This window comes from Ptychodera flava, chromosome 10, assembly GCF_041260155.1.
Source record: "Ptychodera flava strain L36383 chromosome 10, AS_Pfla_20210202, whole genome shotgun sequence".
NCBI classification, from domain to species: domain Eukaryota; kingdom Metazoa; phylum Hemichordata; class Enteropneusta; family Ptychoderidae; genus Ptychodera; species Ptychodera flava.
This window is the reverse complement of record NC_091937.1, coordinates 5,755,899-5,774,996: the sequence shown is the minus strand read 5'-3', so window position 1 is coordinate 5,774,996 and position 19,098 is coordinate 5,755,899. Positions and strand designations below refer to the sequence as shown.

At 36.1% G+C, this 19,098-nt stretch overlaps 1 protein-coding gene across 26 annotated transcripts in view; it reads right to left on the bottom strand.

Moving 5' to 3' along the window:
• LOC139141848 (dystrophin-like) overlaps window positions 1-19,098 on the bottom strand; it is a 281,115-nt gene that overhangs the window by 118,249 nt on the left and 143,768 nt on the right. For all 26 annotated transcript variants that reach the window (XM_070711564.1, XM_070711567.1, XM_070711563.1 and 23 more), the window contains 4 exons: window positions 18,431-18,574; window positions 9,815-9,973; window positions 4,747-5,469; window positions 2,466-2,765 (listed from right to left, as the gene is read on the bottom strand). In XM_070711564.1, the coding sequence (XP_070567665.1) occupies window positions 2,466-2,765; window positions 4,747-5,469; window positions 9,815-9,973; window positions 18,431-18,574 (1,326 nt within the window). The remainder of the gene's footprint in view (window positions 1-2,465; window positions 2,766-4,746; window positions 5,470-9,814; window positions 9,974-18,430; window positions 18,575-19,098) is intronic.

Genomic DNA, 19,098 nt, shown 5'->3' with positions numbered 1-19,098 from the left:
CACATCAGTTGAGAAAATAATTTCTCTGCTTCTCCAATAGGTATTTGTTGCACAAAATTGAATTTCATGGTGAATTAATTCTGATCCAAGTTGCAGAGCTGAGTAAAAGATCAGACCATATTATACTCTCCTAAACCATATTCAGAGTGATGGTTGTATGTTTATAAACATAGGGCCAAAGTCCCTGAAGCTACTATAGACATGGATACAAAATTAAGTATTTCCTTACTGTATGAAATTATCTCACTAAGGTCATCCTACGGACAAGTAAACTAAATATTAAAGCTGTCTGACCAGCGGTTTTGAAAGAACAAGCAACTCAACAGTTGACAGAGCTCTGTTGAGTTATGTAGAGAATAACCTTTTGTGACACATGTATTGATGAAGAAGGTGGATATCTTTGAATAACATTGTGAGTTCTGTTTAATAAGTTGAGACTGTACATACTCAGAGAAAGCACACTGAAGAGACAACGGTTTGAAACTTAAGAAGTTCAAGGTCATCAAAAGCATTATAAGGAATCGTGTTACACTTTCATTGCACTGTTTACACAGATCGCATAATTGCTATAAATAGCACATGAGGAATCTTTATACAGCCCAGCTTTACCATAAAAACCCTATCACTTTGACCACTCTTTTAATTGACCACTCTATTTTTTTCCTCAAAAAGTAATTTTATTTTATCCTTACCAAGTCAACCATAAATGGAAATTAGAACTTTCTCTATCTCTATCTCTATCTCTATTGACTATTTTGAGCAATTTCTTTTAGATAACATACAGGGCACAATAAATGACGGTTCAGAATATGTCAAAGTTGGGATTCAGGAAAGTTGCCTTTACATGTTTTAATCCTCCAAGATGGTAAGAATTTCACTATGAACTGTCAAAAAAAGTTGAACTTTCTGATAATTCTACACTAAATTATTTTGGCTTTGATGATTTCCTAATTAATTCAATTATTTAAAATCATATTAATTATTTTTTTCTGGGTGAATTGATAGGGTTTATACAGTACAAGAATTACATACAATGTAAGTCAAATTTTGACCAAAAATGACAAAAAAATTCCTTAAAAATACAGATTTGCATATTTCATCACAATTTGAACAAGTCTAAGTTGGGTTACCCCTAGGGACCTGTATACCAAATAACAAAGCTGTCTGACCAGCGGTTATGAAGAAGAAGATTTTTTACCAAAAACACCTTTTTGGCATTAATTTGCCTATTTTCAACAATATCAAAAAATTAAAAAAAATAGTTTCTCAAAATCGTATTTTTCATCTACACAACAAATATCAAATCAGTAAGTACTGCGGTTCTCAAGATATTTGAGTGGACGGACGCCTCACAAACGGACATACATACATACATACATACATACATACATACAGACTGACGACGGACGCCGGACGGATACCATCCCAATAGCTTCTATAGACTATAGTCTATAGTAGCTAATAAAGGAGTACGGTTTGTTTAAATTATATCCTTGAAGAGTTACAACACAATTTTGATATGGTAACTACATTTTTTGGTGCAAATATTGCTAAATTTGAAGATATATCAAGTTGGTCTTCTTGTTGAGATATTTTCATGAAGACTAAAGCAAGTTAAATAATTGTATCAGGTGATCGCAACACAATGTTTAAGAACAGTTAGTGATATGCTATGTTCACAGCTGCACAATGCAGAACTTGAAGTTACATATGGTTCTCAAGGAGAACCATAAACTGTTCAACTTTTACAGATGACTGAAAAGTCTTACATAGATTACATCACCCCCTTGATGTTGCAAAAGAACTGAGACACAAAGCACGATGACTGCAGTGGGTCTTCAATGATAACTTGTTTCACATCATGAGCAATTTTTACCATAAATATTACACCGTTAACAAACAAACTCTCAATATGCATCCTCCTTTGCCAATAGATGCCAGATATGGACACAAGAATAAAATAATTTTTTTTTAAATTTGAGTAATGAGACAGGGTAACGAAGCAAAAAACAAGAACAATTATAGAATACTCACAGGTGACAAATTTAAAAATAATGATAAAATTGGGTTATTCCAACGACTGGATCGACAACAAGTAATACCCATCTTGTATAAGTACAGCGTTGCATTGAAACACAACTAGCCTGTTGAATATCCAGGTGACACTATGCCTTACTGAAGCAGTTAACCGCAGTACTGTAATAATCTTCTAGCCACCAATAAGTCATTAACTGAACTATGACAGACGGGTTCATCAATTGTCTCATGCAAAATATGATACAATGCTTTCATCGTTGAAAATACATCAATAAAAATATTTGAAAAATTACCAATCACATGATTTAGGTCAACTGTTTATTGATATCCTGAAAAATTTATTAGAAGCAGAATTATGTTTGGTTCATTTTTTCAGGAATGTTCAGTTTGTTTAGCTTCTGCTGAAATCTAATCATGCTATTGCTCACCTCCATCTTTTCTTTATCATCTTTGGCTTCCTGGAGGCGGATCTCTATGGTAACCATCCACTTCATCACCTCATCACTCTGTTTCTTGTACTGATACCACTGTGGCGCCACAGTCAGCAGTTTTTTCTTTTTGAACTCTGCGTCTTTCTTCACCACACTCCATCTCTCTTTCAAGGTCTCCACTTTTTCCTGGATTTCCTTGGCTTGTTCCGGATCCTTGGAGTCTTCAACCAGCTGTTCACCCTTGGCTATGAGGTCGTCGATGTCTGGCTGCATGTTTTCAATAGCCTCATCCATTTCCTAGTGACAACATATGCACAAATCAGCATACACAGTGAGGACACCTGTGTGTTTGAATCCCTTGGTTTCCAAGACAAATTGATTTTATTATCAGTAAGATCTCTGTTTCAGGAAACTGTCCAATCATCTGAATTGCTTCAAGCGACAGTTGGTGCAATTGCCTCTTTCCGTTTGATGGCAATATTGTTAAGTCGCACGCAAGTTCATGGAGCCAAGGCCTCACACTGACCCAATTTACCAGTAACTGATTTAGAATACACGAGGGCATAGGATTGCACAACTATCAATATTGAGGATATTCAAATGTTTCGTTGTGATCTGAATTATCTTTAGGCTAATAGTGAACTTCTGTTGTCCTAGCATTTAAAGCAAACATGCTGCTATCTTTTTTTTGAGCACTTCATTGAAGTAAAATCACAAATGGTAGAAATTTCACAATTATCATATATGCTGTTTGCAAAATTTCATAAAAAGCAAATTGCTAAAACAGTGACAGTGACATTGTCCTTTTGACACATAAAAACATTCAAAGTTTGACATTAGATACCAGAAGCACTCAACATAAATCTTCTATCTTTCTTTTTTCATCTGTAAGGTAGCAAGCATGCTATTCTGCATCGTCTAAAATAACAACACCATCCTAAAGATAGCGAGTAGTAAAGATAGGACACACCCCCTGGACTGATATTTTAGACTCTCAAACTTTTACAATATTATTTTGGTCTACCAATTGTGGGAGCTCATTTTTGTGCTCATGGAATAACTTAACTTTTCACTACGTTACTTTCGTGGAAAATAGAAAAATTAAATTTTTCCGGTGGTAATTTCTATACAATAAAATTTTTTTATGGTGACCCCTTAAGTTAAGTTTGAGCAAAACTTTGATGAGTCTTTCAATTTCGAGGTGAGTATTACCATAGTTGGGCTTTGCTGCCAAATGGAGCACACTTGCCTATTTAAGGTGTATTATTGGAGACTATCTGTAAAGGATGCAGTGGCATGGCGGAATGGTTCAAAGCATGGAACAACATAAAGGTCAATGCAAGGTAAAAAGGTCAGCTGGGGTTAATAGAACATAATGGTTTGACATCATCAACGATAAGATAACTTGTCCAAAAGGTTATGGAGCTTACAGATTTGGCAGAGTTTATCTGTTGCTCACTGTAAAGATCAGGGTACTTCCTTGCCCTGTCATTTCATATGATGTGCTATCTACAGTCCTCATATCCATGTCCAAACACATTGGAAAATACATGCATGTCATAGAAATTTTGAGTGCCTAAGTCAACTTTTGTATCCTTCATAAAATATGAGGCAGACAATTTTTTCAGACCAAGACAATTTCTTTTTTTAATTTTTTCCCTAAAATTTGATTAAAAAATTGTAGCCAATGAAAAGTTATGTCCTTTTGCTCCAAAATTATCAAAATAATTACAGAAAAATTCATAAAAAATTGGCAAAATTTTGCAGTAAAATTTAGGTGGGAAAAATTACAGCACTCAGAGGCTTAAACAAGAAATGTATCAAGGGAACAACTAATAAAAACGAGCATTATGGTGGCACGCTTATTGATGTTTTTAGCAAAGTCCCTGTCACACCAGATCGATGGCATACTTGTCAATAAACTGTCAGTTTGCTACTATCTTCTCTGTAACTCATTGACTAATATTGACACCTGAATTATGTATGCACTTTCCAGTGCATAGTAGACACACAGAAAAAAGACTCTGTATATGTTTAGCTTGCAGTCGCAAACATATGCCTACAGAAGTGTCAACTACCGGAAAGGTTATATTTCTAAGAGGGAATGGATAGCATACTTATTGACAAACAGTCATGGGATAAGACGTATGTGACAGAAACATTTCCAGTTTAGACAAATTTCAAGTTGATCCTTGGTTAGTTTGGGCAGATTGTAACATTTCTTCAAAACAGAAACAGCTGTATCTCATCAATGGAAAAATTTTAATTTATATCTGACCTGAACTTTCTCATCAGGGTTCTTCTCAATTTCCTTTTTCAAGTTGATATCAAAGAGATCAATGGCTACGTAGGTTTCTTGTAGGATAGTGTTGAATTCCGTCACATAGCGTTTCTCTTCATCTTCTTCAGAGGATGCTGATGAAGATGAGGATGAAGAGGATGATGATGAAGATGATGATGTAGAAGACAGTCGTTTCCGTGCTTCTGCGTCTTTGTTAATTGGCTCCATTGTCTCAGCTAGAAGAGGCACTCCGGCAACGTAGTCATCAGGTTGGGCAACGTCGTACGTCTGCGTTAGAATTGTTGTCATGCTGCTTGGTTCTTCTAGCATCATCGGTTCCATCTCAACCGAATCTACCTCCATCTTTGCGATAGGCTCAAATTCAACCTGTGGCATTTCAACATAATCTACCTCCGTTTTCGCAATGGGCTCAAATTCAATCTGAGGCTCGGGTGAATGCGGCACCCTTTCAACTCGCGTTGTGACAGTCCTCGTTGTCTCAACTGTAACTGTAGAGATCTGATCTTCAATCTGAACTGGTTGAGCATCGTATGTAGTGGTCACAGTTTTTGAAGTTGACGTGGATGGTTCGACTTCAGTCATCTCGGATTCAACTTTCTCAACAACTTCAGACACCAAGGGAGCTTCTACTTCTGTTTGGGGAGCTGCTTTTGATCTGACTTCTATCACCACTTCTTGTCTGTGCATAGCTTGTTTTTCCTGTTACAGACAACACGAGAATACAGTAAATAGAAAGAAATTGAAGATGATTGATGATTTTTATAACTTTGAACAACAAACATCATTTATATCATATTCACTTGTGGTACAGATAGCCTGGGACGCTTAAGGGGATGTTTAAGTTTGCATGACTGTACACTCTGGTTACTCAGTCCTGGCACTGTCCCAAATCAACTATCATATGAAGCAATGTAAGTCACTTAAAGTTCCCACGTTTACATAGAAATGGATAGAAATGGGTGAAATCACCATGGCTGTCTTTAACTGTCATGAGGTTGTCATGCCTTCTCTTTCATCACTTTCATGAGCAAATGCTGCAAATCATGGTTTCTTTGCTGTGTTGTTTGATAGATTTTTGCACATAAACCTGTTCAATCTGTTTTTGTGCAACTCATCACCATTACCCCTGAGTACTGATGTGTGATGTAACTACCTATCACCACAGTGCAGGAGACATAATTGACAGCCAGACTAACATGACGTCACTGCCTACATACAGAATGCCGATAAACTGACCAGTGATATAACAGTACAATGAAAAGAAGTCTCCATTCAAAATCCACCATAAACATAACATGGACAATACAAGGTGAAACACATTATCACAAATAATTCAGTATAACTTCAACTCTGAGATCAGTAATTTAGTTGAGGCTGGGAGCATAATTACATGGTTTGGAATTTAGGAAACATTTTGCGCAGTTCCCCAAGTGGTATACCAATACACTTCTAAAAGGGGACGACAGAAATATTACTTGGTTCCAAATCCATTCAACTATTGTCTATAATCTTAGCAAAAACACTGCCTGATGTAATAGCAATGGTTCACAAAACTTTACAGAGGCAACCGGTAACATCTGCCTCATTGCTACTCCAACCAGCCTTATAGACAAACGTGTCAATACATCACTGAACCACACTTATTTTTTGTCAATAAGTGTGAAATAAAATGCTTCATCAAGAAAAGCATATGAAATAACTCCAATGAATACTGCGAAGCTTTGAATCTCCCAACATGTTGAAATTGAAAACTGGACTTTAAATTAGAACTAGCCTTTTCAAACAAACAAACATACAAGTCACAAAGAAATAAGGCTAAATCCCTTGAAATGTTAAAAGCTATCTTCTATGGAGAAATTTTTCCCCTTTCTGTCAAGCAAATGCAGCTTGTACAAAACTTTTGCTGGGACAAAATCTTGCAGGCACTTGATATGTTGGCATGATAAATGTGGAAAGAGGCAAATGAGTGATAAACAATCGGGAAAGATGGACTGTTTTTTGATAGACAGTCAAATTCAGTCATACTCCAGAAGTTCTACAGGCCCTGTTACCATCTGCTAATACTTCAATAGTTTTCATCAGCCACTTGAGGAGAATAGATTTCCAAGCTCTTAGCTTATATAGATGCAGACCTAATTTTAGATTCCCAATCTTGTTCTTCTAGTATTATCACTTGTACTGATGTTAAACTCATGTGAGTACTCATTATAAAAAAAAACCAAGATATATTGCCCTGATAAAACCTTTAATGACCCGGGGCAGGGTCAAGGTAACTTTTGACCCTCCTTGCAGGTAAATTCTCCCTGGAATTTGTTATAAGATTCCAGGTATCTTTTGTACTGGACCAAATCACTGCCTGGCGACAGAGGTTGATAGGTTGACATGTGGAGATTTGTGGTGCTAAACATATGCTTTTTTGTAAAGTTAGAATCAAACGGAAAGTGACAATTTAGAGATAACCTTTAGACCTTGATTTAAAAACTTTGTGCCTTGCTTTAAATCAGTAGATTGTGTTTGCCATAATGGGTCAGAGCTTACATGCAGTGCTCCAGGGTAGATTAAAGTTGTCCTCTGAAATACCACCTTCAATTTGCATGTAACGCCTACAAGTCCTTTCCTCTAATTTTCTGTTTTGGAATGTTCGTACTTGTTCTGTGATAATTACAGTATGATGGAGATTTAAAATTATATAAGAAGTATTCATGTAATTTATCTTGAATGAGCTGATGATTGACGTCAGACATTTTCTCTTTTCTAACAAACACTGCATTTGAGTGTAAAATCCCTCATGTTACTTTGAACCTGCCAGTCAGAAAGATTCATGGACGGACATAGAGAAGTGATGGAGTAATGGGTAACATGCCTGTAACAGATGTAATAATTTAACATTAACCTAACCACCATTTATGTACAGAGACGAAAAAGTGTCTTTATTGGGATAACAGCTAAATTCTTCCTGTCTGTGAAGAAATGAAATGTGGAAAGGGAATGCTGGGCAATAAACTGGCTGAACTTTCTCTAAATACTTACTAGCGACTCGAAGGAATTCAAATCACCATTATGGGATACCTGCACATATTTTCTCGATAATAAACTCTCATTCCAGGGAAATTTTGATGCAGTATAAGAGCTGTTGTCTGTAAATGTATGCACATACAGCTACTGATAAATTTTAATATTAATTTTATCATTCCAGGGAAATTTTGATGCAGTGTAGGAGCCGTTATCTAGGAATGTATAAACACAAAGCTACTGATAGATTTTAGTTGAAGAGCTTTAAGAAATGCAATTTTGATGATGCACTCAGTGAGACAAGTGGCCGTAACACTGATATTTAACTATGAGCTGTCTCTAATGGTATTTTCTGAAGTAATTTGCTTTTGATGCAAATTATGAATAATGCAAGGAGTGCTAGGTACATATAGGTTTTATGAGAAACACATTAATTCAACCACATCTTACTTTTCTTACTGCAAGTGGAATCCATGGAGACTGACAGTACCTACTGAAAAATATTTACAATTTCACTTCCCTGTCAACCAGCATTTGAATTTTTGCAGTCAAGTTCACCAAGAAATCCAGTCATTTTGATATTCAGTAATGGCTCTTTAAGATAATTAATTTATGTACTGATTTCCACATCTTTTCACACATCTTTCTTTATATTCTATATAATATCTGCCTACTAAAATGTTCCACAGAGGTTGTTGCGGGGAGTTGTTAAATCTCACTGACCATACAAACTACCATTGTTTTTGACCTTTCCAGACTATTTACAAAACCAAACTAGGTGTCTCATCTTGCAAAGTAACACCACCCAACACAAGACCGCTTTGTTTAACAATTTGCCCTGAGGTATCTCCTTCATTAAAAACTTTAAAAGCATGCTGGATACCTTATTACATAAAGCTGGTGTCCTAGAAAATTGCATTTCCTACAAGAAAGTTTCATTTTCTACAAGAAATATATGAAAACCAGCTACATTTAGGCATTCTGATAACATAACTTTACACAGCATGGAATGGTAGACCCTATCAAATCACATTACAGCATACAAAGATGACGTATTAAAATTGACACACTACACTGAGTGGCTCTGATTCCATATGTTTCAACTTTCTCTTCACACCAACAGTCCGCTGGGATCTACACATAGCAAAGTGTATCAGGGCGGTATTAACATACAGGCAACTATGTAACAATTTTACTTCATTTGATGATGCACGATGCCGTTGGCACTTGCAAGTTTCAGAACCATGCAATATGTATGTACTCAACTTTACTACTTTAAATGTTTACTGTTAGAGATTTTACTGTCTCTTCTGAAACATCTCAACATTGTAGCGATTAAAACTGCCAAGACTAAGTTCAACTGGTCGTCAGGAGCCTGAGGCAGACTGACAGACACCTATTAAGTAACTGCACTTTATGTTGATGTTCACAGCTTGCTTAAACAGAGGATAATTCAACTGGTATTTTCAAAATAAAGTTTCAGACTATTGTTTTACATTGGCTCACACCCATCAAAATCCCAACACCATCACAGCACCTTGAACATTACTAAACTATGACAACATCACCGTAACTGATAATAGACGATACAAACCTTTACCTGGCATTATCCAGAAAAGCTTCTAAAATATATTATAGATCTTATCAATGAGTACTATTCTCTGAAATACTTCCTTCAAGTTAAGATTCTTACAAACTCACCCAGCAAACCTTTTATGGCATCTTTCAGAGTATTGTCAGAGTACTTTTAAGAATGTTCAATTCTACAAATGTACTCAAAAGAGAACGTAACTTACCCTAAAAGGATGTAAATCCGAAACCTCAGCAAACTTGCCACTGTGACCACTGTGACCCAGAAAAAGCTTGTGATGTGGTATACATCAGCATCTTAATACTAAGTTTGTATGTCAAGTTCTTGGATTCTTAGAGTGCAAAGAAATGAGGTCATTTCTTTGGATATTGGGGTCATGATACAGGACTGCTACCATTATACAGCAGGGGGGAGCCAGGGTGATCATAGGAGGGGCCTTACCTTAATTTTCCTTGAGACGTCTTCCCATCTGTTGTTGAGAGTGATGAGTTCAGGTTCAACTACAGCTTGACAGGGGCCAGCCTGACTGGTAAGTTCAAGAGCTTGGTCCCGAAGTTCATCCACTGTGCTGCGTAGATTGTTGACGTCCATTTGAAGTTTCTGTGATGAAAAAAATAACCAATGACTAATCTTTGGATGCAGTTTACCCATACCATCCTACCTTCCTTGTGATATTAGAGTGACCTGGTTTTCTGTAGAGCTACAACTTTCAAAATTTATAGGAACTAACTCTGGTCAGATGTTTACCTCAATAGAAAAGTTGTTTACAACAACTTAGTTGACGTCAGCATCACTTTGATGATATGTCACCTGAGATGTTTAAATTTGATTCAAGCTGAAGAAAGGAAAATATTTATTAAAGTGATGTCCAAAGAGAGGATACTTAAACAAGTCTCAGGATTTAGGGTATGAAAGCCAGAAGTAACTACTGTGTATACACCAACTGTTTTGAAAATTGGAATGAGAGTTAACAAGCATTCTTAATTTGCCTTGTATTGTAAATTGTAAGACTCCGAGTTTCATATGTACCGTCTTTTACAGACAGTGGTTGGTTCCAGAATTTACTTCTCAACATATGGACATGATGACTGGCACAAGTTGGAAGGGCCGTACTTTTTTCACTTAATTGAAATTTTTTTAGAAATAAAGTTTCCCTTAGGCTACATTCTGACCACAAAAATATTAGGAATCAGTCAAACAGACAGAGCAATATGCAATTGAGAGCTCCTTATTTCACTTTGACCAAAAAGAAACAAGGTGTTCATAATTATTCAAACTGCAATGCCCTTGTTAAGTAATATGGTAGACAAGAATTTTATCATGCTTAAAATAACCTCTGAATCAAACACACGTTTAAGAGCTACCGGAACTTAAGAATGTTATGGAACACCTCAGCTGGCGTCATGCAACCAGTACCAGGAGAAATCAAACACAACTGTCTAAGCATCTGTCATCAACAGCAGGAAAAAAGGTCATGAGCTTTCACTCAATAACATCTTATTTCATTGTAAATGCTGAGACATTTTTTATACTATGAAAATTTTGCGTTTTCTCCTGCTTTCATTAAAAGTCAGGAAAATGTTCTTCAACTGGGATATAGTGTTTGATATTTCAAAGTTATCCTGATAATGAATTTGTACTTGCTTTGAAGAAAGAAAATACAAATGATCTAAGACACCAAACATTTATTGTACATGATTTAACAGATGCAGTATTAATATACCGACTTCACAAAGTTACATCAAGCTTTGTGACAAAACCATCCAATTAGCTAATTTATGTACAATTTTTGTCCAAATTCAGGTGTGCATTTATAATTCTGCACAAGATAAATGTCATAATACACCTTGTGAAAATTTGACAAATTCAAAATCAATACATCACTAATGGTGTGTATAAATACATTTAACTGGGACAGTACATAATGAGCAATAAAAGATAGTGTAATAGCACAAAAGACCACTAGATTTTTGGACAATGTATAATTGAAACAGATGCAGATAGCAAACAAAACTCGTTGTTTGACCTGCCTTCTCCCCTTTTCCTACTAGAAAGTTATGCAGTTTACACATCACAGTAAAATTTGCACCCAATAATCAACAATGCAATGAGTTTTGCCTTTTTTTTGTATGTTTGAATTATCCACACAGCTCTTTGTACATATCCATGAAGTCCCTACATTCTAAATGAACACCAATCAGCCAGAGCTTTCAGATACATCATTACAGAAACCCCAGACACTCTATCTGTTGGTATGATGGTATCTTTTCATTGCAAATCATGTTTATGTGTTGGTGTAAACAAGTTCCCCAATATCTCTCCAGTGATACATTAACCACACACGACTGTATTATACGATACACTATGTATACAGATACAGCGAATGGTTTATACCCTCCTAACTACAGCCACGTCACTGAATAACATGATGTTGATAAATAAATCCACCAAATTTACTCAATGACATCATGATAAATAAATTCTGGGGAAAAGACTTGTAATTCCAGACAACTGATTGTTTATGACTTCTAGCTAAGTATCATGACCACGGGAAATGCTCTGACTTTCCCTTGTACTATAGTCGTTTTCCCAATACAAAGTATGGTACCATAACAAGAAAATTATTACATTTTTTTCAGATTTCTGTCTCATGGACATTTTCTCTTTTGATCTATAGTTTCAGGGGCTTTGAGTCAAATTTTGTCATTTCACATTTATTAACTTTTGTATAGTTTTACTTTTCATTAAGTTTAAGTGCTGGCGTTAGATGTATGCTGGATGCCGTTCTTGGGTGAATTCCAATCAATTAACTGGAAAATCAAATTAAGGTGTCTAACTCGTGTGACTCTAATTACCACAAGCTGCATCTCTTTGGTAAAACTCCGTTAAATGGAACAAAATGAGATAAGATTTTGATGAATGATTCACAGAGGTGTGAAATGGTTCTATGCAGTTTTCAACAGCACACAGGAGTTGAGATAGCATGTTGATTACATATACACTGCACGGGTGGCAGTGGTCTTCATGGTTGAGTTTCTAATGACACAAACTATAACTTCAAGAACCTGCCAAAATGTTTCCCAAAAGAGTTAAAGTGGCAGTCTTCGATCTCTGGTTCTTCCATTAGTGGTAGTAGACATTGACTGTTTATGTGATTCAATCCTTTGTTCTCCTTTGAAAGTTGTGCAGTTGTAAATTTGCTCAGTGATATTAAAAGCTGATAAAAAACCTACTCCTTTAAAGACCCTACTTTCATTTGAAAATAGGCAATATGTATTGCCTTCTCATTTTTCTATGGGAGCCTGTTCATGCTGTTGTGAAAGTCATTTTGCATGTCACAGTACAGTGATATTGCGACTTATCTTGGCTAATGTGAAACTAGCGAGAAAATTTAATGATTTACACAAAATGAAGAGTATTGGAAACAAAGCATGACTGAACTGAAGTACATTTTCACTGCTGTCTGCAACACAACAATACTGACTGGAATTTTTTCAGTTTTTTTGTGTTTTATGGTAAAGTTATTGAAATCATAAGAAATATAAATAACACTGAAATGAAAATTACATTATGATAAGCAATTGAAGCCTATTAAACCAATCTTTCAAATCCTGTTTTGAAACACAAACAAACAGAGACCTTTTCAAACCACAGTGACAATGACTTCAACAAAGTTTTCCATGAAGTTTTCTCTGAAATCTCTCTCTTGTCCAGCTCTCAAAGTAAAACATGTCCAACAAACTTACCTTAACAGAACGGAAACTGCCTCCAAATGCACACAGCTTTGAGTATAACCAAACTAACCCACACAACCATAAACAGACTACTTTAGGCAAAACTACCACCTGCCACTAAATACTTTTCTTAACACGTAACACATCCATTAACCTCATAACCCCTACTTCCTACAATAATGTGGTCCATTCCTATTGTTTTCTATTGTGACTTTATCAAATATTATCAAGGGAGCAGGGGGAATAGGTTACTACAATTTGTTTAATTTTTACAAAGTGACACACTTCCTGAGGTCAGGCTGCAGGACTGCTGACAGAGATATCACATGCCTGTATCAAGTATACATCTACACAGATCGTTCTTTGCCACTATGGACAGTATAATAAGTACAAGTACAAGTTGCTTCCACTCGGTAATTTCTACTTCTTGTTTAGAAATCTGTGCTATGCAAATTATACAAAACTGTCAGTCTTCAGCAGAAATCACAGACACCCTGCACATCTTACCTTGATAGTTTATGAGAAGCATTTTTACTGACAAAGTTGCAAAAATCTTCACACTGAGCCACTGCTTTTTTATTTGCTTTAAAATTACACATGAATTTTACCATTCTTCATTTGAGGTTTCTTTTTTAACCACTTTATCATGCAAACCAAATACTATTACTCGAGTCAAATACAACCAATCAAACAGTACTACAGTTTTCTTTGACCTCTGACCTTTGACACATATGTATCTAAACTTTCAACTCTGACAATTATGAATATTTGCATTAGACTCCTGCAAGATTCTATGGGATAAATCTCCGAGAAACAACATCTAGATGTAATGCCTTCATTACAATAAAATACAGGAACAAATGGAGATCAATATGTATTTTTCATTCTGATTCGTGTTTTCAGGTGACTGGGACAAAGTTTACTGTTATCTTTCCGCAAACACTGCTGATGGATAACTTTGTGATCATCGATAGCACCATGGATTTCTATTGTTTTCTGACTTAAATGTCTTGACTAGATGGGTACACAGATGGTTGCAACTTTACCCTAACCTTGAACAGGGGGAAACAGATATACCTATAAACTACCAACATTTCATTTTGAATATTTTCTGTGTCAGATTCATCTGATGTTTGATTTCCTACATAAATATATTCACTTATGCAAAGTGCATTGTTTCAATATGCAAATCAAATGATAAGGAGCCATTGTCAAAGGAGAATACTCACCTAAAATGTTGCCTCGTCTAGTTAGGTTGGACTAAAGATAGTAGCTGTCTATGGGTTTGACATACCAAAAGCAAATCTGCCATCAACTCAAACTCACTGCAAGTTTACAGACCGGCTAGCTATGACAATATGTGTTGTGTACATTCTCAACCAGCAGCTTACAATAATGTCAACGACGATATGTTCATAATTTGTAACCTGACAATAATCTTGTTCAGTGAACAACTGTAATATTCCAAATGAAAGTTCAAGTACAGATTTTCTAATTTTTAAGCAATCATGTTGTCTCAAATTTAAAATACTCCACTGAGGAAATGTTTTATCCAAGATGAAATAGTACACAAAACTTAATAATCTTTGCTTCACAGGTTTGGTGTAGTGACACCTGAAAAGTTGAATAATCTTTTTGATGCAAAAATTGTTGACTTGACTTCAAAGAACAGGGCATGAAGACCAGCCAAGCAATCAGAGATAGAAGTTTCATGTATTTCTCTCAATACACCAACATGTGCTTCAAAACTATATGTCTCACCCCTGCCTACTGTGACAGACCAAGCCAATTACAAGGTATCTCAAACCACAGCAAAGATGGTCACATAGTCATGTTTTCAGTCATGTTTTAGATAAATCTGAAATCGACAGAAATAACTTGAAAGTTAAAAGTTTGTACATACATAGACATGTATACTGATATGACATGTATACTCCATCATTGCCAACTGCTGCTAGACCACCACACTTCTCTCAGTCTCTGATCAGAAACTACAATCTCTCCAGATGGAAGGTGGACACCAGCAAAGCACACAGATCTTATGTTCTGAATACTTGGCTAATTGACCAAAATCCTTCTCATGATACATGGACTTGCCCAATCAGGCAACAGTAGACTTAAACTGACATCAGTGAACTTCACGCCAATTTGCCAAATGGATGTTCCAGTTTTTACATGGCTTTGTAAATTTCACTGGTATGCTGTTTGCCATCAGAATCAGACAAGACCTAAAATCTAAAGTGATATCCATATGTGCTCCCTCTTTTCATTACTTTCATTAAAGAGAAGTAATTTTAATTCCTCTTCAGTTAAAATTTACAATATTTCATAACGAAACAAAGGCTGCAATGGAAGTTATAATGCACTGGTTTAAACACACCCGGTAAATTAAAGGCTGGATTGAATATAAACTTTGCGATGCAAAATGTTGAATCAATTTTACAATTTATGAATCTGATTCACTTGTAATTTTCAAGGTGTTATGTTACCAAAATGACAGCAACATCTGTTCACTTGACCGGATGCATTTGTGACCAACTGCTCCTTCCCTGCATGGTGTACTTGATTCTGTTTTGGCAGGGAGCAAATAATGAAATTACTGCAGCAAATACTGCCACCACAGGGAAACCCTTACAGGGCCTTGCAAAGAATGGGAGATCTGCACTGACAAGGTGGAAGGGAAAATAACTGTTTAATGACATTTTCATGATCTTTTTTTCAGCAAAATAAGTGCAAGTTCCAAGTTTTTTCCTTTCATTATGTTCAAGTACACAGATTTAGCCCGCAAACACAACACACCATTCACAATACGCAACGTTATCATTGAAACAATAATTCTAATCTGAAATTTTAGTTTGTAACATTAACATACACGTTATACTCATACCGGGGCTTTGTTGATGATTTGAACACTGGACATTTCAATACGATTTGGAAGTAGAACAAGAAATTGTATTTTCCAAACGGGATAAAAATACAGGAAAATTTGTCTAAAGTTGCACATAATGGAGTTTTACAATGATAGGACAAAGATTTTCCATATCAACTTTCATTGACTCAGGAAATTTTTTTCTACATAGCTAATTAGCTTATAGATTTGACCACATAAACTATTGAAAACCAGTTTTCTGTCACAAAGATTCCCTGAGTAAAACATACTCTGTTGTGGGTTGTTATTTTGTAGCATTGTGGTTTCAGAACTAGCCAAAAGCTAGCCATATGCAGAATGGAATGTGAGATTACGCTACAGAAGTCAGGGTACCACATGAACTCTGATTATCTGTTCAATTTAGCACAATTCCTATCACAGCTGGTGGTAATCAGGTTCATTTTGATACAGTAATTATGCCGGGGTCATGAGGTCACATTCTCAAACCGCTCCTGCTGTTCAACAGTGGTAATCATTATGGAAACGCCCTGCTGGTGTGGAAGGAAAATGAAAAACTCCTCGTTTAACACTTACACTACAGACGAGACTCAGTAGTATGGTTATGAAAACCCTTGATACACGAAACAACTGATGAAACTAACCAGGCACTTTCTATCTGTGTACTTAGCTGAAAAACTTCATTTGAAAAAGCAGAAGTCAAATAAGACAGTGTGTCATACAAAGTGAATTTTCCAGTTGACAAATTTCATTCATATTCTCTTTACTATTATTTTGCGTGATTTTCATAACTCACACATCTGTTACGACTGTTGAGGAATCTTTAATAGCAAGATCTACAGCATGTAAGGTGGTGTGTCATTTATGCTGATAGACAGTTTCGTCAACTGATAACCACCGATAAAAAAGGCCACGATATAAGGTAAATTCTCTGTTATGCATCTAAGCGCACACAGCGTTTCGGCCGTTTTAAGGGAAAATAAGCAAATTTTATTGAAAAATTTCCATCCTGAGCCATGTCACAAAATCAAACTATTTGCTTGGATTATGGTGGTCATATTCGTACCACTGAACTATGTGAAGACTTAAACACTACCATCTACAAACATGACCCTAGTTAACCTCTGTTGATACCAGTATTGCTAACCCACCTACCTGGAAAAATTTTGAATGGATTCAGAATAGAGAATTTTCTACTTTGGCCGAAAAACACGGCACCTAATTTCACACTTGGTGGAAACATTGAAGCTCTAATTGTAGACACAAATGTTCGATAGAACATTTTTGCGACTCGCTTGTCTTGAATGAAACACTTTAGGTAAAATATCTGACGGCTTCTGAGCCTAGTAATAAATTGAATTATGAGATCATTATCAGGTCCGCACCTTGACACTCACTCCTCATTAAATTGTTATCAAGAAGATATCGATTGAATAGGCATCATTTCAAATGATATGAATACCATTTATCAGCCTTGGTGTCTGATAACGTGAATCGTGATGAGGCACAAAGCAACAGTTTGCCAGAATGTGTAAGTCAGCATCATGGGAAATCAAGGGTTTGAAAAACATTTTACAATTGGTGCAGAATCCTTTTGAAAAACTTTGCAAAAGAGTTACAGAGTCTTTAAAAAGTTAGCCTTCCTTATCAACTTTTGCTTCAAATCAACTTTTCAGAATCAAACAAAAGTACTGATATCCGTTATCTTGAGAAACTCTATTATTCATGAACACTACACCTATTGCCTCACATACTTTGAATTGTCACATGGTTGTCATGACAATCATGCCTACACTCTCCTATATCCAACTCAACTGTTTGCATGAGGTCAAGGTTCAACCAATTGCTACTTTGGCGGTAAATACTAACTGAGCGATTTAAGGAGGAGCTGTGATGAGATATCTCTTTCAAGAATGAGAATACATCTTCTACTTCGTCCTCTGAGATACAGTATAATCACACCAACAATTATGTTACATATCAACATAGTACTGCAATGCATCAAACACACAAAGTAAAATGAACAAGCTGAAAGGTACAACCCAATAGCAAACAGTTTCCTGAATCAAACATAAGAACAGACACCTCATCACATTACATACAATGACTTTGAACATTTCTAAAAATTTCAAAAGCAAACTGAACATCTTCGTACTAGTTGTCATCAAACAGTATCAATTAGGAGAGATTTCTCTTTCATGTTGTAAATACATGTACCAGGCATCATTCAAAGTCATTGTAAAATCTCCAGCACTGTTATGGGTCTTATCAAAAGTGTCAGAAAATAGGCGTGTATTTGAAAACAAAGCAGGGGTGGAAATCAAGATTTTTTGCACCAATGGAAATGGTTCTTACAAGCAAAGTGGTAACATCAACTCTTGAGATATCAGGCATACCAATCTTAAGTAGTTTTACAGAGTTTTTATCAGAACATACCTTGTAAGTTTCCACTTCATGTTCACTGACTTGTTCTTCTAGTGTCAATTTTTCCGAGGCTTCAATGATCTTTTCAGCTTGTCCCATCCAGGCATTCACTTCCCGGAGTCCATTCCGGAACTGCTCGATCTGCTTGGCATATTCCTGTGGTATGAACACAATTATGTTGATTTCAATTCTCCGGCAACACAATGCAGTAGCCATTTTCCCCTGATGACCCACACACCCTCCTCTTTCCCCTTTAGGAGAGGGACCGGGCAGTCCAAAAAATCAACAGCCTCTTTTGGTAATCAATGCTAGGACTTCCCAGGAAAGTCTCTGGAAAAATTCTCTTGGAAATTTGGCACAGGCAGGAGAGATCCATGATACACATGCATGGTCAAAGAGTGACTTCCTTGCAGCTGACTGACACAAGATCAATTAAAATCAAGCCAAATAACTACTTGAGTCAAGGAGGGAGGCCCGGAGGCTGTTACCATGGTGAATAAAACTGATGTAATGGCATTGCATGGTAACCGTGGCAACATACGTCATATTTTATCTTTAAGGGATCTTTGGGAGAGCAATGAAATACATGTCATGCAAATTTGCCTTTTGACATTTAGCAATGAAGAAGAGGAACAAATTAATGGCCAGGTTTCTATCTAATCACTATTCTATTTATATCA